Raw genomic sequence first — 25,722 nt, 5'->3', positions numbered from 1 at the left:
GGGGATGCTGAGGGAGACCTGGTGGGCCTCTCAGCTCTCCCTCCAACCAGCTGGGCGGCTTTGGACGGGTCACTGCCCTGTGGCGTTCTCACCTATGGAGTGGGGAGGACAGGTGTCCCCGAGAGGCTGGGCCCAGGGGATCTTCCCACTAATTCTCCCCGAAGTCCAAGGACAAGCCTGCCCCAGCCCCTGCTGGGGTGCCAGGAAGGAAAGTGGGCCTGGCTCCTAAGGGATCGTTGTGGGCAGGACGTCCCATTCTGTCACCCCAGGGCTCACCCCACACCTGCACTTGAAGATCTGCGTCAGCTAGGTTCTCGGGGACGACACCATTGATCACCACGTCGAGGAGCAGGAGGCCATTGGGATCCAGGCCCCGGGCCACCTGGGTCATCGTGAGCAGCTCCCCTGCAATCCATCCCCGTCCAGCCTGGAGTCACCACCAGGGAGAGGCCCTGGGCTCAGGCCCCGCCCCACCTGGCCCACCTCGGGGGAGACCCCACTCACCTGTGGCAAACTCTATGTGTGACTCCTGCCGGAAGCTGCCACCTGTCAGCGAGTAGCCGTTCAAGGTGTCTCCACTCTCTCCGGCCAGCGCCCAGTAGATTGGGGCAATGGTGACCACGAGCACCCGCATGAGAGGCCCTGGATAGGGTGGGGCACAGGCCAGGTGAGGGCCGGACGCTGACGCAGCCAGTCTCCTGCTGAAGGTCCTTCTGTGGCTCCCTCTTACCCCCCGGAGAGCTCAGCCCTTTCCCTCCTCACCCATGCTCAGTGCCGAGATGACCTGGACCAGCTATTGGATCAGAACCTGCCAAGTGGTAAAGGCCAGTATCTACTTCTTGGAGGAGTTGTGAAAATTAGCAAAATATGTTTATATAAGGAAATGCATGTAACTGGTGGATATTCAACTCAATTCCACAAATATTGAGGGCTACTGGGCGACTACAGAGCCTGGGACGCAAAGACTGTCACTATATCCTCATATGCTGGAGCGAGTTGAAAATAACCAAGTCTCCTGCCTTGCAGACCCCTTCCAGAAGAGCGTGGGAGAAGGAGGAGTGTTCTAAACCACTGACTTTGAAATAAAGAACCCCAAGTTGCCTTGGACATGGATTTTTCAGAATGTCACACAATGCCCAGCCCTCCTCCTGGGGTTGGTGGGGACATTGGACTAAGGAAAGGGAAACCCCACTCGCTTGGGGTCCTGACAGCTGAGCTTCTCAGCTCAACTGCGGGCTCTCGGAAGAGAGATGTCGGAGAACTGAGGTTCAGGGGAGCCAGCTGGGCCCCACACATGGGAGCAGAACCTTCTCAACCTCTCCGCGCCTGTTTCCACTAAACACAGCCTGGCCCACCTGGCTTGGGGCCAGACATTTCTCCACGGCTTCAGCTCCTGTAGCTGGAAGAGGCACCCACATCTGGGCAGCATCTTCCTTCATTCACTCTCTGCTGACAGCCAGCTCTGACTGACCCCCCTACCCCCAGCCAAAGACCGCACACTGTTCACACAGGTTTGTGGACCACGGCAGCCTTGGAGGAGCTGCTTTTAGGAAAGACCCTGCCCTCTCCCTGCTCTGGACCCCCACGAAAGGAAGCAGGGTGCCCTGGGCACGGCGAGGCAGCAGGGTCCATTACGACAGGGTCTGTAACATCCCTCCAGAACATTCCATTTGCTTAGGACATGCTATTTTGTGAATCTGTGTGCAAGTGGACATTTCTTGGTTCTCTGGGCCTTCCAGCTCATTTCACTCTCTCTGTCTCTCCCTTCCGGTCCGTCGTGCCCACCTCCCTTAATCATTACTGGTGATGCCTTCACTTTTCTAACGGTGGAAGAAAACTTCACATAGCAGCCTGTGGCTTCCAGTTCATAACCTGACCTGTGTGCACACAGTGTGGTCATTTCACACGCTCTTGGTCTGAGTTTCAATGCAGTCATTTTGCTTTGTTGGGGGTGTGGGGTGGGGAGGAAGTGGCCTGTCCCCAAATTCACTTTGGCTTGGACTTTGCTCTTAGAGGCGGTTGGATTTCCTCTGGGAATCAGGCCAGGAGCAAGCCTCAGAACACAGGTTTTGTCTCCTCCTGGCTCTAGCACAGGTTGGAGGGTCTCCAGAGATAGGAGACTCTGGTCCACTTACCCACGCTCGCAGGGATGTGGCTGATACTGCTTTTGATGGTGGTGACCCCAGAACGTGCCTCCTGTTGCACACTGGTGTTGAGGGTGGCCATGCCAAGCTCCTGGCCATTGATGACCCCAATCACGCTACCCTGGCCCCCCCGGGGCTCCTCTGGGAGAAAGGAAGAGAATAACAGTGATACTATCCACCTCCATGACCTCAGTATAAGCAGGTACTGTCACCCACTTCACAAAGGAGTAATCTGAAGCTCAGAGAGGCAAAGTAACTTGCCCAAGGGCACACAGCTAATGAGTGATGGCACCAGCTTCGAATTCTGGCCCTGCCATAGCCTTCTTGGAAACTTGGGCGAGTCAGGCCCCCAAGCCACACTTGAGTTGGCTTATCTATAAAACAAAGACGTGGGATCACAGGTACGCCAAAAACCTGTTGGGTTCTAAGATACCAGGAGCCCATGATGGCGGGGGCTGCTGGGAGGACGAGGGTTGAGGGGCAGGGCACCAAGCCAGAAATTGAATGCCACCACCTGAACGACCCCTTTTCCAGCAGTGGCCTTGTGTCCCGCCGTCCTGCAGCTGTCCTGGCTGGGGTGGGCTGGATTTCCAGGAGCCGCCAGGCAGTCTGCAAGCACATGTTCTTGGGCACTAATCAAATGGAGGGCATGGGCTTGGGGGGTTGCTTCCTCTGGCTAATGGGCCAGCTGTCTCATTTGGACAGATGGCATTCCAGGGGGTGAAAGACAGAAGCTAGCCTGCCTCTCCGTTCACTGGCTCTCAGGGGAAATTAGCAACAAACTGCCCAGGATCTGTTGAGAAAAATAACATAGAACATTGTACTGCCAGGACCCTAAATGGATAAATCAAGGGGCTGGTTAATTTTGGATTCCAGGAAGCAATGTCATTTCCTGCAGCCCATAACTGGGGTGTGATGAAATTTGATGCCCATCTGGGATGTCTCTTGTCAATATCTGATGCTCTAGGTTTATGGCAGGGACAGGAAAAGGCCACTGAACCTACCCCTAGCTTTGTAATAAGGGGATGAGTAAGGAATTGGGAGCTGCAGATAAGAAGGCAGCAGCATGGCCCCTGGCAACTTAAGAAGGGGATAAAAAATTGGAGGCCAGGAATGACAAGCCACTGTTGACTTTCTCAGACATGGGGTGACTTGTCTCCCACCAGGTCAGGATGCCCCACCACCAAGGCTGAAGGTAAAGGAGGGAGAGAGATAAGTCCATAGTTAGGGGGCCTCAAAACTTTTACACACCTTCTACCTGGCAATGCACCTGGAATTTACCCTACAGAAATATTCAGGCCAGCACACAAAGATATGTGCTACAGCGTGGTTTTGAAGGGGGAACTGGAAAAAAACCCTGTTGCATATTTAACAAATCCAACAACAATTAAGTTTTAAAAATGTTCCTATGGAGTGATATGAAACCATTAAAGAAGTATGGACTAGGTTTATGGCCATGGAAGGTTGTCTGAGACAGAGTAAGTAAGAATGGCAGGTTGTAAAGACAACCTATAAATTCAATCTCATTTGTAAAAAGAAAAATGTGTACCTCTTTACACTCAAATAAAAAAAGTGCAGAAAGATATACCACAAATCATAATTGCCAAAGCTATTTCTGATAATTGAATCATGGGAAGTAATTGATAATTACTTTTTCTTCACAGATTTTTCTAAATGATCTGGCCTTTCTACAAATAACATACATGAAGTAAAAAATAATTGTTTCCATTTAAAAAGTAAGAAGGCCGCTAATGTTTTTAGGGGTGTCCCCCTAAAAAGAGATGCAGAAGTCCTAATCCCTGGACTACAGACTATGACCTTATTTGAAGATTGAGTCTGTACAGAGGTAACTAAGTTAACGTGAAATCAGGAGGGTGGGCCCTAAGCTAAAATGATGGGTGTCCTAAAAAGCGGGGAGTTTGGACACACACATGCACACAGGAAATGCCACATGAACATGAAGACAGAGATGAGTGATTATTTTGTAAGCCAAGGAAAACCAAACAGCAAACCACCAAAGCTAGGGGAGAAGCATGGAATAGATTCTCTATCACAGACCTCAGAAGGAACCGACCCTGCCGACACCTTGATCTTAGATTTCCAGCCTCCAGAACCATGAGACAATAAATTGCTGTTGCTTAAGCCACCCAGTCTGTGGCACTTGTTATGGCAGCCACAGGAAATGAACACAACGGCCATGTTCAGAGCTCTGTGGTTTGGGTTGGGGGCTTTTCAATGGAAGAGGGTAAGAAGTGGCGCCAAGCTCTGAAATGAAGGGAGGGTCTACTCCGACCTGCTCCAGAGACAGCATCTGTGGTTGGGTGTCAGAGGACCACTGAATTTCCAGAGTTGCATGTGTTCGTGTTCTAGCCCTGCCTACAGGACAGGAGGAGACCAGGGGCCAGAAAGGGTCCCACAGTTGGTTGGTAGTGCATTTCAAGTGGGGTTTCAAGTGACAGAGTGTCAAGTCCCAGTTCCAATTAGTCCCAAGGTGCTGCCTGGAAAAGGGTTCTACGGAGAAGGAATCTGATGTTGTGTGCGGTGATAGATTAGTGATGTCTGCCGTGGACAGGGATGGAGACACAAAGTCACAAATATGGAGTATTTACTTCATAGAGGCACAGAAATAATATTCAGTGACTTTCCGCTAGTCAGTGTGAGTCACTTTACTGTGGTTTCTCAGGATAATCGTTTTCTCAATTTTAATGTTCGGTCTGACCCAAGGGAGAAGGGAACTGATTGAGGAAACCCGAGATGACAGGGGTTAGTAACAGTAATCAGCACCCACCACAGCCAGGAAAGCTTGGGACAAGCACTAAGCCACAGACTTTTCATAGCAACCTCATGGAGTCCCCTGTTTCACTCTGCCTACTTCACAGAGCTGTGGAGTGTCCACAGGGAGGACACATATCTGTGCCAGGTAAGCTGGAAGAGCCAGGGTCCCCTGCCCAACACAAGCTGCAAACACTTAGCATCTCAGAGCCTCAGATTCCCAATGGTATAGAGCAGGTTCAATAAGATGATGATGAATGAGCCCCTCCCAGCTCGTTCATTTGAAGTTTGTGACTCTAAGTAAAGAGAAGACTCAAGGAGCTGGCAGGGCAGTGGGCCAGGTCCCACACAAACAAAACTCAAATCCCCATTTTGCAAGTGATCCATCCTCTGTCCAGAAAGGTCTGGGCAGGGATGCCCCATACCTCTCACAGCCAGGAAAGCCCGGGCTGTGGCAGCGCCCAGGAGGTTGTGAGCGACGCATTCATATGTGCCTGCGTCGCTAGTCTCCACTCGCTGCAGCCACAGGCTCCCATCTGGCAGGGTCTGGAGCCGCCGGCTGGCCTGCAAGGGCTGGCCTGCACGCAGCCATTCCACCGTGGGCACTGGCTGTCCAGTGGCCTGGCACCGCAGGGACACATCATCCCCGGATCTCACTGTCACATCCTGAGGCTTCACCTGGAACACCGGGCCACCTGTGGGTAGCCCCAGGGCAGTTTTTAGGAACATTTTATTATTTTTGTATATTTAAGTGGTACATGTTCACTTAGACAAATTAAAAAATATAGAGGCAGAAAGGAGTATGTATGCATGTTCACCAACAGACAAGCATAAGATGTCACCGCATACCTTCCCCTCACTGGAGACTAACCTACAGCGGAATATATAAATACACTTTGGTATAATCCCCATAGTGGAAAAGCATACGGCGACGCGCATGAATAAATGAATTCCACGTACAATCTCCCCAAAAATGACATGCTCCAGGAGCCTGACACAGAGCACGTAACACAGGATTCCATTTAAGTGCAAGTCAAAGATCATTCGCCCATGTCAGCTTCCCTCAAAAAACAAGCACAGCAATTGACAACACTGTCAAAACCAACAGTGCCGGGGCTCTAGAAATCAACTAAAGGGAAACAAACAGAACCATTTAACCATGAAGACTTCTGGGAATTTGGGTAAGTGTGGGGTCTTCCTGCCAGGGCTGCTCCCCGCGCCCGCCCCACCCCACCTTGGTCATCACAGCAGTTTTGCTCTCACAAGGGACCGACTTGATTTGCAGTAGCGGATGGAAGTGTACTCTGAGAGACCAGGGTGTTGTCAGGGAAAGGAGCAGGACCAGTTGGAAGCACACGGGGAACTGGCACTTCTGCCGGCTTGAGGTGGTGGCCCTGGGTGAGGAGACCAGGGGGCCCACCAGAAAGTGAATGAGAATCTAAAAATGAGGGAGCTGTGGACGATTTGAAAATTGCCTGAAGTTTTTTTTTTTTTAAACATCTATCATACCTCAAAAAAGTGGTTTGAAAAGCCAATCTTAATGAATAGTAAAAGTTTGAAAGCAATTATAATTGGTGGCATTTATTGATTGCTTACTACCGTGTTTCCCCGAAAATAAGACCTAGCCAGACAATCAGCTCTAATGCGTTTTTTGGAGCAAAAATTAATGTAAGACCCAGTCTTATTTTACTATAATATCGGGTCTTATAATATATAATATAATATAATTAATATGAATAATATAATATAATATAATATAATATAATACTGGGTCTTATATTAATTTTTGCTCCAAAAGACGCATTAGAGCTGACTGTCTGGCTAGGTCTTATTTTCGGGAAACACGGTATGTGCCAGGCACTGTGTGCTAAGCATTTCAGCCTCACAACTTCTTCTGACGCCTGTTCTATCATTAGGCCTATGATATAGATAAGAAAACGTAAGTACTACAGAAAAGAATTAAACGATTTGCCTAAGTTCACAGAGCAGATGGCCGATCCAATAACAGTCCCAAGTGGACTGAGTCTGGAACCTTCCCTCTTAAGCACAGGATTGAAGCGCGTGTGGCTCCTTGCTGTGTCAGAGCCTTTGCACTTGCTGTTCTTCCTGCTTTAAACAAATTCACCCAGATTGTCGTCGGATGCCTCCTTCTCAGCAGTCAGACCTCAACTTAAATGTCACCACATCAGCAAGGCCTTTCCTGATCACCCCCCAAAATTGCCTGACCTGTGAATTACTGCACAGTCACACTCAGAGGCATGGATGGGGCCTTGTTTTCTTTGTCTTTAATTTTCAGCGAGTTTTGTTGTGATGTGTCTGGGTGCAGACTTCTTGCAGTTTATCTCAGCTGTTTGAGTTTTGCTCAGCTTCTTGGATTTGTAGGCTTATGTCTTTTGTGAAATATTTGGCTACTCTGAGTGTCAGAGAGTGCTTTGTAAACTACAAGCTGCTGGGCAGATCCAAGAGCTGTTACTATGATCTCAACGATAGGTTTGAGTTTTGAATAAATGGTCTCCCCAGACCTGGTTGTTGGCTCTCAGGTGGTCATTAACCCCGAGCTGAGTCCCCTTATACCCTAGGAAACTTTGCACAGGACTTCAATTCTGTGTTCTGAATATGTATTTGCAAAAGGATTCCAAGTCCCCAACCAGCCCTGCCTCGCTGTCCTCTGTTCTTATCAGATAGCCTGGGTGGCTGAAGCCATAGCTCTCCCCTAAGCACCCACTTCACACTGTCCCCATGCAGGGCCCGGGAGAGGGGAGGGAGACTTACTCTGCAGCATGACCACCAGCACTTTTTCCACTGTGCCCAGCTCATTCTCTGCCAGGCACTGGTACTGTCCCGCATCGTCCATCTGCAAGTAGGCATAGGAGGGGGAATGCAGTGCTCAGGAGAGGAGAACGAAGGGGAAGGGAGCAGCTCGGGACAGCTGGACAGAAGGGCGGCTGGAGCAAGACCCATTTCACAGGAAGCGCTCAGAGCCTAAAGTAGCCAGGGGCTCGTGGCCTCCTCACAAGGGCTCATCAGAAGGGCCTCGTGGCCACTTGTCAGCAGACGTCCAGAGAGAATTCAGTCCCTTTCACACCAGGAATCTGGAGGTGGTGGCGACTAAGGGCATGGACTCGCTGCCCTACGTGGAGTCGCACGCTGCTAAAGCGTGATTTAGACCTGTCTCTTCCGAACTGTGCACATTGAAGTGTTATTGCTCCAAGGCACCTTATTTGGGAGTCCTTGAAATAAGGGTTCATGATTGAAAAGCGTGAGAAACACCGAGGTAGACAGCAGGTATCTGAATGGCACGCTTTCCCAGGCCTTTTACTGGGCCTGTGTGCACCGCCAGTCTCCGGAAGAGAGATGGTTTGCAGCATTTCCCCAGCCTAGTGAGAGGCAAGCTGTTTCCCCAGGCTATCCGTGACGTGGACAGTCACGAGACTCAGGAGGAACACTGGCTCAGATTCACTTCAGAGGGGCAGCGCTGCCATGAGCTGGAGCTGGGGGCAGCCTGAGGCCACTACCATCCACACCCAGATGACATCCTGGGAGCTGCTCCCAAGGGACCATCAGGGGGCAGCAGCATGCCAATGTAGATTTGGGGGTCAGACCCATATAACACTGAATCTCGGCTCCACTGTGTACCATACTGAACCCATTACTAGGACATCATCATGTTTCTGGAGCCTCAGTTTCCCCATCTCTAAAATGGGGATAATAACTGCTAGGATTATTGTAAGCATCAAATGAAATCATACTCATTGAGTGTGAGGCCCAGAGCCTGGTCCACGGTAAATCCTCAGGTCACAGCTGCCATTATTATTGCTGCTATTACTACCATTCCTATGATCATTACTATGTAGAGACAGGCTCCCAAACGGGCACCGTCAAGGACCCCTAACACGAGCTCGACAGCACCGAATTGTGGATGTCTGTATGACCAGTGGGACTTGGGACATAGAAAGGCAGGTGAGTGGGGGTTGCCGCAGTGCCCAAGGAAAGAGCATGAAGTGGGAGTCAGGAGAGCTGGGGTGCAGTCCTGCCTGGGTTCTTACTGTTTGTGGGCCTCTCTGAGCCTCAGTGTCTTCCTCTAGAAAATGGGGCACTCTTACCTGTCCGCCTTGCCCTTGGGATTGTTATTAAAAACATTGACTGGCATTACCCAGGGGCCAGTTACTCTTAAATACCTGGTATGGGGTCATCTCACTGATTTCTCACTGTAAACTAGTGAGGTAGAAACAATTAGTAGCCTCGCTGAATGCATGGTGTAATTGAGGCAGAGAGGTTAGGTCACTGGCTGGAGGTCACCCTAGTTAGTGCCGGGCGTCTCTGGGTAACAGGCAGGAAAGGGCTCTGCAGACTGTAGAGGGTGGTGCCAACCTAAAGAACCCTCTTGAGCAATCACAAGAAGCCTAGGGTTGTCCCAGAGGGCCCCACCCAAGGTGCCAGGCCCCTCCTTGCCTCTGTCCTGCGGATGGTCAGCGAGCCATTCTGCAGCCGGTGCCGGAGATGGCTGCCCTGCAGTGGGAGGCCATCTTTGATCCAGCGGATGTTGGGCACTGGGTCTCCATGGACCACACAGTCCAGTCGGATGCTGCCCCCCACAGGTCCCACCAGGTAGGAGAAGGCTTCTCCTTGGAGGACAGGAGCCTCTGCACAAGGTGACATCAGACAAGGGGTCAGAAAGGAAGTGCCCTTCAGGCTCAGCCTCCCGTAATCCTGTCACCAAAGGCCAGCCTGCCAGACCCCAGGGGCCTACAGAGGCTCCTGCTGGCCCAGCATGGCTGTGTATAGCCAATGCATCATGGATGGCAAATAGCTGCCATGTCGTGGGTCAAGTGAAACAGACTGGCAGCAGCTGCCAGGAATACTGTGCTGAGAAGGATTTGAAGCTGAGTGGGAACAGTGCTGTGATTGATTAGTGATGCCTGAGACAGGCACGGAGGGAAAGCTGTGTTCTGAGTGTCATAGTGTCTGAATGTCATACACCCGCTGTCATAGATTATCTAGCTGCAGAGTACTTGCTGGGGACTTTGGATAACAAGGAATCCGTGATCATTAGAACACGTCCGTTGCACACAGCAACCCTAAGATGTCCCTGATCCTCACATCATGCAAAGCTCAAACCACGCTTGGATTCCTGCACCAGTTTCCATCCTTCTTGCTTTCCTGAGGCTGACTCTACCAACAGCTGCACTGGTGTCCTGGTGCCTGTGGCTGCTCATTGCCCTCAATCAAACCCCACCCCACCCATTCCCGACGTCGAGCAAACTGAGTCATGGTGTCATCCACCGAGGGTTACTGTGCTGCTCCTGACTGAGCAGGGGACAATGGGTGGGCTGGCAAGCTTCATACATTTTTCTGCCAGAGTGCCCTGGCCCTCAGGCCCACCTCCCACACTGGTACCGTCCAGATGACAGCAGAGCTGTAAGCTGATCTGTCAGATCTCAATTCTACCTGTCGCTGGGTCACGTGGGGAGTATAAAAAATACTGATGCTGGGGTCCACCTCAGAGAAGCAGGTTTACTGAGTCAGGGCAGAACCTGGGCCTCAGTATTTTAGAAAGTCCCAGAAGATTCTAACGCAAAGCCAGGGTGGAGAAGTACTAGTTCCGAAATCAGGAGGCCAGTTTCACAAACTTTCAAAGAAAACCCAATAGACTGAGTTCACGAGAGAAAGGCCACGTGGCTCACGCCCTACCCTTCACATGGACAAAGCTGACCGCCTGCACGCGGCCCACTCTGTTCTCGGCCCAGCAGGCGTAGGTCCCACTGTCTTCTCTGGTGACTGACTCCCGCTGCAGCGTGCTGCCCCCGTCCTGTTCAGATACCCCCTCTGTGGCGGAGAAAGAGACATCCCAGGGGGCTCTGAGCCCAGAGTGCCAGGGACCTCCTGCCCGGAGTACTTAGCAGGTGCTAAGTACTCAGGTGCTGAGTACTCAGACTTGAGGACCCAGCAGGTGCTTAACAAAGACACAGAAAACAGGTGGCTCTTCTCCCTAGTGAAAGCCTAACCCAGGGGAGGCACAGGCCATATTGGAGGATATGGTTGAAGAACCTGTCCTTTTTCATTTTCAGGTCCACATCGTGAGTCTGATGAGTGGACAAGGGTTGGCTTGGGGGGCCTGTTAACACGCGCGTCCTAATGAAAGCATCCTGCCCATAGGACCCCTGTTATCTCCATTTTAACATGAAGAAGCTGCGCTCAGAGAAGCTGAGTCGTTCACCCGCACTCCCTCCCCACGAAATACGGGGGGAAAGCCTTCTCATGGCGTTAGGAGGGCCTGAAAAGATCATTTTGCAGTGATTTTTTGGTTTAGTGATTCAGCAGACATTTATTGAGCACCTACTATATACCCTGCAGGTCCTGTGCCTCCCTAAATATTATCTGGGGCCCAGATGGAGAGACAGAGCCCTCAGGAAAGAAGTTTGCTGAGGGGCCCACAATGGGAACAGCAATGCCGGGCCGGAATTCAGGCCCCTCTCCTGGTCCTGATGTCTCCAGGGTTGAGTCTCTTTTGCAGGTGGCTTCTTACCAGGTCTGATACGCGACTGGTCACATTATGGCCACATGTGGGTTTGCACAGGGCCAAGCCTGGAGACCCAGAACCCAAAGCACCGACTAAAACCCACTTCCTCTCCACTAGGTTGGGGGGTCCCCACCGGCCTACCCTCCTCTACCTCTCAGGGTCCCAGGTGCCCATCCACCGGCCCTCCAGCAGTCTCAGACCTGTGACTGGCCAGTCATTGACAGTCCAGCCAATGCGGGGGGTAGGGCTGCCCCGGGCGGCACAGCGAAGCCACAGCCTGTCCCCGAGGCTCAGGCTGCGGTCCCCAGGCAGGGTGGTGAAGACAGGCAGTGCCAGGATGGTGAGGTGTACACGGCGGTGGGCACGGCCCACAGGGTTCTCAGCTGTGCAGGTGTAGGTACCAGCGTCCTGGCTCTGCAAGCAAAGGGAGGGGTCAGCCTGAGAATTGCCCCCACCCCCGGCATGGCCCAGAATGCTCCCGGGGACCCACTCTCCTGTAGGTTCCCATGGAGCAGCCAGCCCAGGGAGGTGAAGTGACTCGCCCAAGGTCACACAGCTAGCATACAGCCTGGCTTCACCATTGTACCACTGCCTCTCCCACAGCCTTCCTGTGGCTCTGCAGCTTCATAATCTCAGCCCTGACCACGCCACTGTAACAGGTATCATTTAACGAGCACCGACTGTGTGCCCGGCCCTGCGCCAGCTCATCCATGCTCACAGCATCCTGGAGGCAGCTCCTGCTTCTGGTGCCTTCTCTGACAGGAGAAGTTCCACGGTGCTTTCCAGCAGGGCCAGTGCACTCACCACTCCACTACCTGGCCTCCTGTGCGGCAGGGTCCCAGGTCCCTGTGACCCCCTCCAGGTGAGCCCACTGAGCAGCTGCACGTCTGTCTAGAGAGTGGCCCGTTTTGTAATCACAGAATCTGATCATTGCTGACGGGGACTGGGGTTGGCGGGCCCAGGTCGACATCAACATGAAGTTGAGAACAGCCGGGTGCAATCTGGGATCACAAGGTTGTTGCCATACCCCTGCCCCGGTCCAGCTCCCTCCCTCCCCCTGGAACTAGTCATGAAGGTGCAGGTTCAAATCTTGGGTCTGCCTCTTGGGAACAGCGTGTCTTGGGAACACTGGGTATACTCTGAGGCTCAGTTTCCTCATCTGTGCTTTGGGACAATAACACCTATTTCCCCAGGTTCCTGGGATTCAAAGCACTCGGCACAGAGCATGACAAACGGGGTGCTCAGTAGATGTTTGCTGTGTTACCACTCGTATGATTCCCCTCTGTGCTCTGCGGGGCTGGGGCCTCACCTCCGAGTTCTTCACCAGCAGCTCCCCGGAAGGCTGGATGGCGAACTTGCCCTTAGCTCCCGACACAGGCTGGCCATCTTTTTCCCAGGTGATGTCAGGCTTGGGACTGCCACTGGCCATGCAGGGCAAGAGGGCGTGGGAGCCTTCGGTGGCAGACAGGTCGGGGAGACCAGCCTTGATCATGGGAGGGACTGTGGTGACAGGGAGGGCCACTCAGGGATTGGGGCTGGCGTGGGGTGGGCTGCCCCGGCTCCCATGCCTTTGGCACTTGGCACGCCCTTCAGCCCCTTCTTCTACCCCTGTCTGCTGCTCCCAACAACTCCCTGGTTTGGACAATTGGGGGACTCCTGAGTTTGGTGAAGCTGTGACAGGGTGACACCACTGCACACACGTGTACACACACACACACACACGCACACGCACACACACGCACACGGCTAAAGCTTCGGGAGAGCCCTCCCTAACCAGGCTCCTGTTGGGCAGCCTCCAGACCACAAAGCTCGTGTGCTTCCCTGCTCAGGGGATGAGCTCCACGGAGGCAGAGCGCAGGTCACTGGAGGGACAGACTTGGTGACCAGCAGCGATGCTCAGGCCACAGGGAAGAGGCGCCCACTGGACAAGGAGGCCCGGGAGGAGGCACGGAGCCAGGAGCCCTTCTGGACTCGTAGCTCAAGTCCAACCCTGCTGTACATGGCCGCCTGCAGGGACGGCCACTGAGACACGCACCAGAGCAGGCCCTGGGGTCAAAGCAGGTCTGAATATTGCAGGACACCTTGCAGATTTGGGGCCAGTCTTCTTTTTCTCTGGGGATAATGATTGGTCAAACTAAGGGAAGAACATGTTTAGCTATGTGTGTGTGCAGAAGGGACAGAAATGGCTATTGCTACTGGAACGCCAAAATGAAGGTAGGATGACCAGAATAGTGTCCCACAAGGGGCCGGGAGAGGCAGACAGGGCTGGAGTTGTTGTCCAAAGCCAGACCTCTGCACAGAATGATGATGATTGTCCCTCAATTCCTTGCCGAACCACAAGCAGTGCTGGGGGAGGGGAAGACGCAGGGACATGCCCCACCTGGGCACAGAGCCAGGCAGAGAAGAGAGGCTCTCGGGAGCCTCAAAGCCCCTGGCTCACTGGGTCCGCCTCAGCCCCCTCCCCCCCACAGGGCCCACCTTGTACCACCAGCCGAGTTTTGCCCACGGCGTTGCCTGCGCTGTTCTGGGCGATGCAGAAGTAGTTTCCAGCATCCTCTGGGCTGGCATGGAGAATCCGCAGCTGTCCACTGGGTAGGACCTGGGCACTGGCTCCTGGATTGGGTGGAAGGAAACCGGGAGCCAATGGCTGGGAGGACAGGACCCCCGAGAAGGGCAGGGGGCCTTCTTGGGCTATTCTGTCTGATCGGGCAGCAGGGGACTCGCTGTGGTCACAGGGTGTTGAGGGGACAGAGTGAGCGCAAAAGCAGGACTCAGAGCCCAGCCCGGCTGTCCCCTCCCCGACCTCCGAACCCAGCCACCGAGTGCTCAGGTAGACTCGGGCTCTGGGTGGTGAAAGGAGGCAGAAGGTGAAGAGGGCGCAGGGGCCTCCTGGACCTCCCAGCAGGAAGGAGGCCCCCAGGCCCGCAGGCGCTGGCTCAGCAGAGACTCACCCGTGGGGATGCTGAGCCCCTCCTTCTGCCAGGTGATGCTTGGCCGGGGGACGCCTGAGGCCTCACAAGGCAGCACCACCTCTTCTTCCGCCAAGGTCCGCACCACGCTGGGCAGTGGCTTCACCATGGGGGAGGCTACAAAGGAACGGGGCTGCAGAGGTTCCTGGGCACGCCTTAGCACCCAGGCTCCTTGAACCAGGGGCCCTACGAGCGCTAAAGGGAACGGGGCTTCTGGACACCTAGGCACAGAAGATGCAGGTTGGCTGATTCTTCTCTTCCAGAGTCCCATCAGGGAGTGAGCTCAGAGGCAGGCTGGGCATCTGGAACCCCAGTCTTCACCTCGCTCCCCAGCTCCACCTGCCTCTAGCTCTCCACCCACTCCCCTGCCCCAAGGGCCATGGCTGTCTGGACCAGAGGACCCGGGGACCCTTACCTTGCACGGTGAGGACCACATGCTTTCGGGCCATGCCTGCAGAGTTGCGGGCTGTGCAGGTGTAGTGGCCGGCGTGGATGGGGAGGGCCTGCCTGATCTCCAGAGCACCTGTGGGTGAGAAAGGGGCATGAAGAGGGGTCAAGGGATCAGGGACAGACGTCCTCAGTGATGAAGCTGGCAGGGCTCTTACACCCTGGTGCCTCTGGTCCAGGCCACTCAGTCTGCCTCCCGGCCCATTTGTAAGCAGCATGGGGAAAGCTGGGTTCTAGGCCTGCCTCTGCTCCCTGCCCAGAGCATAACTGTGGGCAAGACCCATCCACTCCGAGGGCCTCGGTTCCCCATGTGCATAATGAGGAATCAGACAAGATGGTCTTTAGACCCTTCTAGCTGTGATGTTCCCCAATCTGCCACTGCCCCGCCTGGAATCCCTGGCCCACCCATCACTCCCCAGGCCTCATCCTGCTCTTCTTGCCATGCTCTGCTCAAAACTCGCCTCCTCCAGGAAGCCCCCTGGATTACTGCTGCCTCTGTCCTCCTTTTGCCCTCTGTCCTTTGGCCTTGGGTGCTCAAAGAACACCATTTTAGCCTTCCCAGACCACAGGATGCTTCTGAGCAGTTAAGTAAAGTGGTTTCTGAACTGTCCTCCGGGGAGCCCTGAGGGCCTGCTAGGTGGGCAGGGGAGGGAGGCCCACTGGACTCTGGACTATCCCACAGTCCCCATCCCAGCCCCAGATCCGTCTGGAAACTCAGCTGTTTTACATGTTGGGACTCCCCATAACCACTTGTCAGAAGGAAGATTTCTACTGCTTCAGAAGCATTTGAAAAATGTAAGTCTGGTCCGTGGTCATCAGACATTAGGATTTCACTAACTAACCAACAAATAAGTTCAATTTGACTCCTCATGAAGTTGCCAGCTTTTATTTTGATAAACAAAGACATTTTAAAAGTCACCATCTACTATCACCTTAATTTTGTAAAAGAAACTTTCAACACCAAAATATAAGAAAAGCACAATTTCAGCACAAAGGACAATCCTTCTAATGAGATAAAACTCGCTTTATGGAAACCCACACACAGCTATTATTTCTCTCACCTTGCCACAAAGCAGCCCTGATTTGCCAACTAGCATCAGGGAACCACTAAAGGGTATCAACATTCTAGTGCCTGGATGGGGGTACAGTGGCCCAGAGAGGGCAAGGGGGCGCTCCCAGGTCACACAACAAGGGAATGGCGGAGCCAGGCCTGAACTTTCCTCTTGCTCTACCACGTGGCCCCAGTGGGCTGCTTTCACTCGTCTACCCAGTTCCCTTAGTCTGCCTTCAGCAGCAGCTCTCTGTGGTTCCCCCTTACTTACCGGAAGGTGAGACACGATAGCCGTTCCCCCGCACCCCCAGCTGGGTGCCCGCCTTGCTCCAGGACACTACCGGGGCCGGCACGCCCATGCTATGGCATGTGAGGACCACAGGCGCCATCTTGGTCACAGTGAAGTCCGTCTGGTCATCGGCAATGGTGGGAGGCACTGAAACGCAAGACCAGGCTGAGGCCCCAGAGAGGTCCTCTGGGGAACACAGAGCCACGGGCCAGGCAGATGAAAGCCATAAACAGTGACTGAGACCCAAGGTGACATTAGTGACAAAGGCCCAGGGAGGGAGGTGCCACAGAGAGAGAAGTCATATTCGTTCACTGAGGAAACGGTTTTTGCTGGGCATGGGGATAGTTGTGAACTGCTGTCTGTAGTGATCCTGCCAGGCAGCCCAGGGAGCATTTCACTGAGAAGGGAGCTGGTGGGAGCTTAGAGTGGGAGGGGGGCATTTAACCTGAAATCTGAAGAAGCAGGTCATTAGCTGGGTGAAGGGTGAAGGAAGAGTGTTCATGGCAGAAGGAACAGCATGTGTGAAGGCCCAAAGGTGAAGAACAAAAAGCTAAACAGTGCGACTGGATCCCGGAGCGGGGCAGGCCATGGGGTGAGCTGAACCTGGGTGGGGGTCACTGGAGCCAGCCCATAGGCTACCTTGTGGGCCCAGGTGACACCCTGCATTCTATCCTGAGGGCAGTGGGCAGTGGAGGGAGGGATTTCAACCAGGGTGATGACAGATATGGGGTCAGATATGGATTAAGAACATTCTGGATTGGGAAGGGGCCTCTCTTTCAAGTTCCTATGTGCCAGGAACTGTCCAGGAGCCTGGGTTATGTCTGCGTGGGTGGGGCAGGATCAGAGAGGGCCTCTTGGAGGAGGTGGTCCATGCAACACAGCAAGGCTGAGAGGAACCAGCTCAAGTCCTTACAGGTGGAGACAGCCCAGGAAAGGAGGGTGCTGCCCACATCCCAGCTTCCTCCTCTGTCTCCCGCCCCAACTCACCGTGGATGGTCACCCGGTACAGCCTGCGGGCCTCGCCCACCTCATTGCTCACCACGCACTCAAACTGGGCTGAGTCCTGGGGGCTGGGGTTTGCAAGGAGGAGGGCATTGGAGGGCAGGAACCTGGGATGGACGGACAGACGGTTGGTTATTAAGTGTCTGACCTGGGCTGACCTGAGACCAGCCAGCCATGGCCTCCTTGCCTGGGGAATCTGGAAGTAGTCTCATGACTACTTCTCTTTCCTGTATCTGGCCCCCAGCCCTGACTCTAGATGTTTCTTCTAGAAGTTTCCACCTCCAAAGTTCTAGCTGTGGAGTTTGAGGGAGATTTGCATTTTTGTCCCTGTTTCTCTATGACCCTGCATGTGTCCCGTTCTCACCATCTACGACAACTTCGCTAACGGCAACCATATCCAAATCCCTAATCAGAACCCACTGCGTCCACTGGATATGTGCATTAACCATAAAACTCCACGATGACCTGGCACCTAACACAGCAAATATGTGGTGACTTCACTGGTGAACTGACTCCTTTAACGCTCCCCAGTGACCGTTCCATGATCAGCTGCATTTGAGAAGCGGGGAGACAGAGTCTGCTGCAGGGGCCAGGGGTCCCGGCTCAGCCAGCATGAACTTGAGCTTCCACGTATGTTTTTAAACAGTGACTGTAATGGTTCTGAAGACCATACATTTTCTGTTTGGCTGTGTGTCCCAAATGTCCCCACCCCCTGTCGGGCATCTCAGTGGCCCACAGAGGTCGGGATGCAAGTTCTGGTGCTGGCTTTGCTGACAGCCCCAAGTACGTTCCTGCCTTGTTTCTGACCTGGGTCCCCCTCTGTGAGATGGGCGTGCCCTTCCACACCCCAGGTGTCTCATAATACTACTGGAAGGACCAGCTCAGTACCGGTAGGCGCCCTGCTGCAGGCGGAAGTCCAGCTTCTGTCCGTCCTTCCACCAGACCACGAGGGGCTTGGGGGAGCCGCTGGCCTCACAGGGCAGTGAGGCAGCGGTGTGGGCGGTCAGCGTCAGGTTGGAGGGGCCGGGGGTAATGGTGGGAGGCTCTGGGGAGACAGCAGGGGTAAGGAGACAGGATGTGGGACGGGGGCCAGGCCAGGGATACTCCCCCCACCTTCAACCCACCCCCAAAGAAGCAGAGGAGAGGAGGCAGGAGAAACTTCCCGAGGGGATACCCATAGGCTCCCAAATGTGGGGCAATGGGGCCTCTGCTCACTCCTGAGGCTGGTGTCCCCCTAACCACCTCTCCTGGAATGAAGTCTTCCAGGGCAGAACTCCCCATCAAGCTGCCCGAGGCCAGGGTTCCCCAGGCGGCCTCCACCCACGTAATGGGTTGGAGTGGGAAAAGCAGACTGGAGCGCTTGGTTCAGTGATTCTGAAGCTTGTCCTCCTTTCAAGCTTTTTACATTGTTTGCTTATTTTATCACTCAGTCAATATACCAGTATAGTAGTAAGTAGATGTAATGTTTGCATAAAAAATAAACATGCGTCTTTTGAGTATGATGTTGAAAACTTTTTACTAATGGGCTTCCTGTCAAAACCATTTGGAGACCATTGCTCTTGGCTCCTGATAACTAGAATGAGCCAGAAACTAAGCAGAGCCCATCCCAGACAGGGGGTAGATGCTGAAAGCAAGGCAAAAACCTTCCCTCATTCACCTACCGAAGACCCGGAGGTCACGGCCTTGCCGATCGGAGCCCGCAGAGTTGGAAGCCAGGCAGAGGTAGTGTCCAGCGTCCTGGGCGAGAACTGGCTGGATCCTCAGGGAACCCTCGGGCAGCATCTGCAACCTGGAATGGAGGGAGGGTTTGCCATGGAGGCTGCAGACCAGGAAACCTTGCAAGGGGGCTGGGCCCCTGGTGGTGTCTCCAGCAAGACTCTCCCTTCTGCTTCTGGCTCTCCCAGCAAGAAGCTGCTAACTCAGGAGTCCCGTATCCATGAGGCAGAGGTCAGCGGGGTGACTGCCATAGGCAGCAACCCGCACCCCAACCCAGCATCAGAAAGGGCAAGAGGGGCTGCTTCGGCCTCCCATGTTCCTACCTGGGCCCAGCCTCTCCCCAGGAGGCAGCAGCGCCCCTACCTTTCCGAGAATGGCCCCTGGATCTGAGAACTGCGCCTTTCCAAAGGTCCTGTCTGTTCTGTGTAACCTAACCCCCAGCCACAGCCGTTTGAACTGGGGAGGAACACGTCACTCAGGCTGGGCCAATGGAATTCTCTGACCTGGGAATTTGGAACTGGGGTTCACAGACAGCTCTCTAGGTTCTGCAGGTTGTGTGAACTGAGGAGCTCTGACCTGGGGTGCCAGCGGTGGTGGGGCATCTCTGGTGCAGAGAAAGAAGTTGTAGAAAATTGGTGTGTGTGTGTGTGTGTGTGTGTGTGTGTGTGAGAGAGAGAGAGAGAGAGAGAGAGAGAGAGAGAGAGAGAGAGAGAGAGAGAGAGAGAGCCATAAAGCCCATATACACAGAAACACAGATTAGCAGCCAAGAGTCAAGCCAGCCAGACAGACAAGACAGCCAGCCAGCCACCAGGGCTTCTCAATGGCCTTATCAGGTAGGCATGCCTGCCCTTGGGCACCGAGAAGGCCCACGTCCAGATAACAGTCACCTTCCGCCCCACTGCCCGGGTGGGTTCCTGTTTACCCCTGCAAAGAGGTACGTGAGGCCCTGCCCAATGCCCTCCCCTTCCAGGCCTTACCTGGGGCCCCCAGGATGCAGGGCGACCCCGTCCTTCCGCCAGCTCACCAGGGGCCGGGGTGCACCATCCACCTGGCAGGGCAGCAGGGCTGTCTGGTTCACAGAGGCATTTACTGTGGGTGGTCCCGACTGGATGGTGGGCACGGCTGAAAGAAGAGCACAGAGGGAGTGGGTGTTGGGAGGCTGTCGCTCTGAGGGGGGTGGGCAGGGTGAGTGGGAGGGGGCCCACTCACTGTGGATCTCCACATGGAAGGCCATACTGGTGCTGCCCGCGGCGTTGCGGGCTGTGCAGCTGTAGTCACCGCCATCGGCCATGCTCAGGGCCTGCAGCTGGAGGAACCTGCCTTGCTCTGGGAACTGGGTGTGGGCATCTGCCTGCAGAGCTCCCCAGGTTGGAGAGACCCTCATCAGCACTGGGCTGGGCCAGGCCAGTTCCCAGGCACCAGCCGAGGAGGACCAAGGAACTCATGGGGCTGGACGGTGGCCTCTGCCCCATTGCGGGCTGGCCTGCAGCCTCCACTGGATTGAGGACCCTCCCAGGGAGTAGGTCCCTGTGGGCGGGAGGGAGCACCCTGCCTGGAGCTCTGCCTGTCGGGGAGGTTGCAGAACGGCCTTATGCTCAGGTCAGGAACTAGAGCTTCCACTAGGAGGTCTGCAGTCCTCGGGTCCATGGCAGCAAACTTCCCATTTCAGGGTGAGCACAGAGAACCCCAGTCACTGGCCCCGGGTCACACAGCCACTAAGTGTAGCTCGAAGTAATAACGGGAAGAACACAGGTATGTATCAGAAGTCCTCCGTGCAAATCTTAGCCTTGCCTCAGTGTCCCCATCCATTATATGGGGTGGTAACAATAGGGGTGCAGAACACCAGGAGAGCAGGTGTGTAAAGTGCTGACACAGAGCAGGCCCTCAGCAGCTGGGATAGTCTGGTCAGGATCTGGGGCCTGACAGGGACAGAAGGAGATGTCCCTGGGTCCCCAGCCTGGCACCTACCTGCAGCAGGATGCCATCTCGGTGCCACTCAATCTCGGGGGCTGGATCTGCTTCCACCGAGCACTCCAGAACCAGCTGCCCTGGGGCCAGGCCAACCACAGAGCGGGGGCCTCGGGGCCCAATAATGTTTGGAGGGGCTGGGTGGGGGGAGGGCAGAGAGGGCATGAGAGATGCACTCACCCCTGCAGGTCCCATCCTGTCTCCCTCTCTTCCCCCACCCTGACACCCCTACCTTGAACCCTGACCCGGAAGCTCTTCTCAACTTCGCCAGCAGGGCTCTGGGCCAGGCAAGTGTATAGCCCAGCATCGCCCACCTGGGGATGGAGCAGGGTGAGCAGCTGCCTCTGGCCCCAACCTGCCCACCTCCTGACCTGGTTTGCTTCCTTCACAACTAAGGACCCTGCTGAGTCTGCCATCCTGATTTTCTAACCATCCCTTCTGTGGGATGTTTCTTCTCTACCTCTGTCTCACCCTTGCTTTAGGAATAGGGCAAAGCCTACCTCCTCCAGGAAGTCCCCCCTGACTGCACCAGCTCTCCTCTGGCAGGGTAGGAAAGTTATCTGGTTTCTGCATCAGTCTTGGCTCTGACTTGGCTGGGAGTTCCCAAGGGCATTTCCCAGGTGGGTCATTTCCACATCCTTACCCCACACAAAGGAGGAGATTGGCCAAACCTTGCCAGGTGTTGCTGGGCCCTTCCCTCCACTCCCCCAGACTCACCCCACAGTGGGCTAGACAGCAGTACCTGCACGGCCTCCACCTGGAGCCGCCGCCCAGCCCCTCTGGGCTCCTGGCTGTTCAGGACCTGCCCGTCCTTATGCCAGGTGATGTTGGGCGAGGGGGTGCCTCGGGCATCACAGTGGAGCTCCAAGGGGGTGCCAGGGGTCAGCGACAGCTCTGCAGGCTGGCCTGAGTCCTCGATATGGGGAGGATCTGTGAAACACCCCACCCTGAGTCAGCTGTGGGGGCTAAAGCTGGGATTCTTCCCTCCTCCACCATCCAAATGCTGACAGTGGCAGGGCGACAAATAGGCAGGTGAGGGTTGTGTAGGAGGGTCCCCAAAAAGAGAAACTTGGGGCCCACCTGCCTGGGAAAATGATATCTGCTTTTAAACCAACAAGGACACACTATGGAGAAAGGGCACAATTGACACAAATCTTTCTGATACATACAACGCTTGCAAAATCTTGTGCTCAAGACTTAGGGCTCTGCTCCCAGATTTCAGTGGCTCTTGTCCCATGGTTTGGGAGACAAGACTGAGGGGTACAGCCCCAGGAAAATGAAACATCCCAGCTGCGAGTTCCCCAGCCCAGGCTTCCAGGGCACTCACCTCCTTCAAAGTCTTCCACAGTGCCCCCCCAGAGGCAGCCCTCCCCTCCATGGCCAGGGAAGCTGGTGTGGGGGCAGATGACCCACCCATCACTGTCAGCTGAAAATGCCTCCTTGCTTCCCCTGCCTCGCTCCTGGCCACGCAAGAGTAGGTCCCTGAGTCCCCGGCTCCTGCTGTCTCCAGCTTCAGGCCTGGCCCATGTTCAAGGCTCTGGGGCAACAAGGGCTCCCCATTCTTCATCCATGACACTAGGGGCAAAGGGCTGCCCCGGGCGTCACAGGGGAGGACCACCAGGGAGCCACGGACCACTGCCACATCATTCTGGAACTCCACGGGCTCCAGGACTGGGGGTACTGTGCAGGGCCGAAGAGTGGGCACAAGTCACGTCATTCCATTCCACGCAGGCAGGCCTCACCCCTGGACCTTTGTACCTGGACATTTCCTTCTCATCTGGAATCCTCAGCTGAGCCCTCACCACCTCCTCCAGCAAGCCTTAACCTGATTCCCCAAGGCCAGATGAGGCACCCTCTCCTTCCTCTGGTAGCACTAGTCACCTGGAATTGTGATTATCTCTTTACAGAGTTGTTTCTTGCACTGACCTCCTGGTGGCAGGGGCCATCTCTGCTTCCTGACCTATCCTGGTGTCTGACAAAGCCCTGGGACACCAGACTCCAACGACTACTTGTGAGATGAACAAATAAGCAACTGAATAAATCAGACTGAGTCACCATGTTCACCCAAAGGGCCTTGATTTTCATACCCTAAGGCCAAAGGTCAGGATTATCCCCCCCATTCCCCACCCTTCCCCTCATAACCCCCCACTCCGCCCCACCCCGGCTTCTTACCTTGTACGTGCAAGGTGAAGTTTCTGTCAGCCACACCAGCTGGGCTTGCAGCAACACAGGTGAAGATGCCAGAATCTGCCACCTGCACCTGGGAAATCCTGAACCCCTCAAGAGAAGGGACAGACAGAGGAGAGAGAGGAAGACGGGCTCAGTGGAAAAGGTCCCTCCCTTTTCCATCCTGTTTCTCAAAGGCTGGCCGTCCAGAGGAGCAGCTCTGAAATGCAAACTTGAACAAATGCAGCCTCTGCTTAACCCCCTTTCCTGGCTCCCCAGTGCCCCCAGAATAAAGCCCCAGACTCCCTGTCCCTGCCCTGCTGCTTTCTCTGACCCATCTCAAACCGCAGCCAGACTTTCTGCTTCCCCAATTCTGGAAGCTCCACTGTCCCATCCGAGGACAGCCTGCCTATGTTCCCCGCCCTCTCATTCTTCTAGACAATTCTTCCTTGTCTTCAGGACAGCAGAGTCATCTCTACTCACTGTCTCCACTGCCTGTCCTAACTTTCACCTCAACCACTCCTCCTGAGCTGCCTTTGTCAATGGCCGCAGTGACCCTGAACCATATTTTACACAGGCTGGGGGCTGCAGTCTGTCCTCGCCCCAATACCAGCCGTTTGCTGACAATCCCCAAATATCCATCTCCTGTACTCCTGAGCGGAGTAACAAATGCCTGGGTGCCATCTTGTCTGGATGTCTGAGAGCCTCTCAAACCCCACGTGTTCAAACAGAACTCGGTCTCTCCTGTCAACTTGTCCCTCCCACAGGGGACCCATGTCAGAAAACGAGGACCTCAGCCTTCCAGGTGCCCGGACAAAAGCCTCAGAGTCATGCTCAACGCTTCCCTGTCTCTCCCCTCTGATCACCTCTGCAACATCCACCCCTGGCTCTGATCCCGGCCATATTATGTCTCACCTGGACTCTTTGCCGAAGTCCCTAACTGCCCTCCCTGCCCTTGGCCCCACAGTCTCTTGTTCACACGGCAGCCAGAAGGATGGTCTAAAAACCTGAGTCATAACCCAAACGAATTGAAAGCAAAGATTCAAACAGGTAGTTGTACACCAAATTCACAGCAGCACTATTACAATGACCAAAAGGTGGAAGCAGTCCAACTCTCCATCAGTAAATGGTGGATAAGCAAACTGGTCCTTCCACACCATGGACTAGTATTCAGCCTTAAAGAGGAAGGACACCCTGACCCCTGCTCCAACATGGATGGACCATGAGGACATTACGTGGAGTGAAATACGCCAGACACAAAAGGACAAACAGTGTATGATCCCATTTATATGAGGTCCCTAGAATAGACAAAGCCATAGAAACAGGAAGTAGAACTGTGGGTGCTGGGGGCTGGGGGCTGGGGGAGGGATTGGGAGTTCGTGTTTAACGGGGACAGAGTTTCAGTTTAGGAAGATGAAAAAGTCCTGGAGATGGATGGAGGTGATGATTGCACAACAGTGTGAATGTTCTTAATGCCACTCTATATTTAAAATTGTTTAAAACTGTTAACATTAAAAATAGTTAAAATGGTAAATTTTACATTATGTGTATTTTACGGTGATAAGAAAAAGATGTAAGTCACATCATGATGCTTTTTTGCTGAAAACTCTCCAAGGGTGTTCTGTCTCTCTTTAGGAAAACCCAAGTCTTTCCAAGGACTTACAAGGTCCTATGTCATCTGACACCCGCCCCCCCCAACACACACACACACACACACACACACACACCCCTCCCTTCCTCACTCTATTCCTTGCATACACAGCCATATAATGACCTCAGGGCCTTTGAACCTGCTGTTCCCTCTGCCTGGATGCTGTCCCCCACAAAAACCATCACCTTACCTTCTCTCCTCCTTCAGTATCTGCTCATGCCACCTTATCTGAGTGCCTATTACTGACCATTCTAAAATACCGTGTTTCCCCCCAAATAAGACCTAGCTGGACAATCAGCTCTAACGCATCTTTTGGAGCAAAACTTAATATAAGACCCGGTCTTACTTTACTACATCGTATCGTATCGTATCGTATCGTATCATATCATACCATACCGGTTCTTATATTAATTTTTGCTCCAAAAGATGCATTAAAGCGACTGCCCGGCTAGGTCTTATTTTTGGAGAAACACGGTAGCACTCTCTGCTACCACCAACCATCCCTCACCCTACTTTATTTTTCAGAGCACATATCCCTTGTGAAATTTCTTTTTTTTTTTTTTCCAAAGATTTTATTGGGGAAGGGGAACCGTGTGTACTTCCAGGCCTTTTTTCCAAGTCAAGTTGTTGTCCTTTCAGTCTTAGTTGTGGAGGGCGCAGCTCAGCTCCAGGTCCAGTTGCCGTTTCTCGTTGCGGGGGGCGCAGCCCACCATCCCTTGCGGGAATCGAACCAGCAACCTTGTGGTTGAGAGGATGCACTCCAACCAACTGAGCCATCCGGGAGGCAGCTCAGCTCAAGGTGCTGTGTTTAATCTTAGTTGCAGGGGGCGCTGCCCACCATCCCTTGTGGGACTCGAGGAATTGAACTGTCAACCTTGTGGTTGAGAGGACACGCTCCAACCAACTGAGCCATCCGGGAGGCAGCTCAGCTCAAGGTGCTGTGTTTAATCTTAGTTGCAGGGGGTGCTGCCCACCATCCCTTGCAAGACTCGAGGAGTTGAACTGGCAACCTTGTGGCTGAGAGCCC

At 54.1% G+C, this 25,722-nt stretch overlaps 1 protein-coding gene across 1 annotated transcript in view; it reads right to left on the bottom strand.

The window, feature by feature from the left end:
* The window catches only part of HMCN2 (hemicentin 2), a 135,210-nt gene that overhangs the window by 8,553 nt on the left and 100,935 nt on the right, over positions 1 to 25,722 (bottom strand). Inside the window, exons 67-89 of the mRNA XM_081065560.1 lie at positions 23,051 to 23,148; positions 22,292 to 22,558; positions 21,621 to 21,808; positions 21,111 to 21,192; positions 20,879 to 21,015; positions 20,120 to 20,261; positions 19,888 to 20,032; positions 18,856 to 18,983; positions 18,083 to 18,239; positions 17,180 to 17,301; positions 16,175 to 16,339; positions 14,821 to 14,928; positions 14,388 to 14,522; positions 13,915 to 14,049; positions 12,746 to 12,936; positions 11,637 to 11,850; positions 10,608 to 10,742; positions 9,369 to 9,559; positions 7,689 to 7,770; positions 5,342 to 5,611; positions 2,136 to 2,285; positions 505 to 642; positions 284 to 405 (exon numbers count right to left, since the gene is read on the bottom strand). Of these exons, the coding sequence (XP_080921686.1) occupies positions 284 to 405; positions 505 to 642; positions 2,136 to 2,285; positions 5,342 to 5,611; positions 7,689 to 7,770; positions 9,369 to 9,559; positions 10,608 to 10,742; positions 11,637 to 11,850; positions 12,746 to 12,936; positions 13,915 to 14,049; positions 14,388 to 14,522; positions 14,821 to 14,928; positions 16,175 to 16,339; positions 17,180 to 17,301; positions 18,083 to 18,239; positions 18,856 to 18,983; positions 19,888 to 20,032; positions 20,120 to 20,261; positions 20,879 to 21,015; positions 21,111 to 21,192; positions 21,621 to 21,808; positions 22,292 to 22,558; positions 23,051 to 23,148 (3,502 nt within the window). The remainder of the gene's footprint in view (positions 1 to 283; positions 406 to 504; positions 643 to 2,135; positions 2,286 to 5,341; positions 5,612 to 7,688; positions 7,771 to 9,368; positions 9,560 to 10,607; positions 10,743 to 11,636; positions 11,851 to 12,745; positions 12,937 to 13,914; positions 14,050 to 14,387; positions 14,523 to 14,820; positions 14,929 to 16,174; positions 16,340 to 17,179; positions 17,302 to 18,082; positions 18,240 to 18,855; positions 18,984 to 19,887; positions 20,033 to 20,119; positions 20,262 to 20,878; positions 21,016 to 21,110; positions 21,193 to 21,620; positions 21,809 to 22,291; positions 22,559 to 23,050; positions 23,149 to 25,722) is intronic.

The sequence above is a fragment of the Rhinolophus hipposideros genome (assembly GCF_964194185.1).
Source record: "Rhinolophus hipposideros genome assembly, chromosome: 11".
NCBI classification, from domain to species: Eukaryota; Metazoa; Chordata; class Mammalia; order Chiroptera; family Rhinolophidae; genus Rhinolophus; species Rhinolophus hipposideros.
The sequence above is the reverse complement of the archived record's forward strand: the minus strand, read 5'-3'. Positions and strand labels throughout refer to the sequence as shown.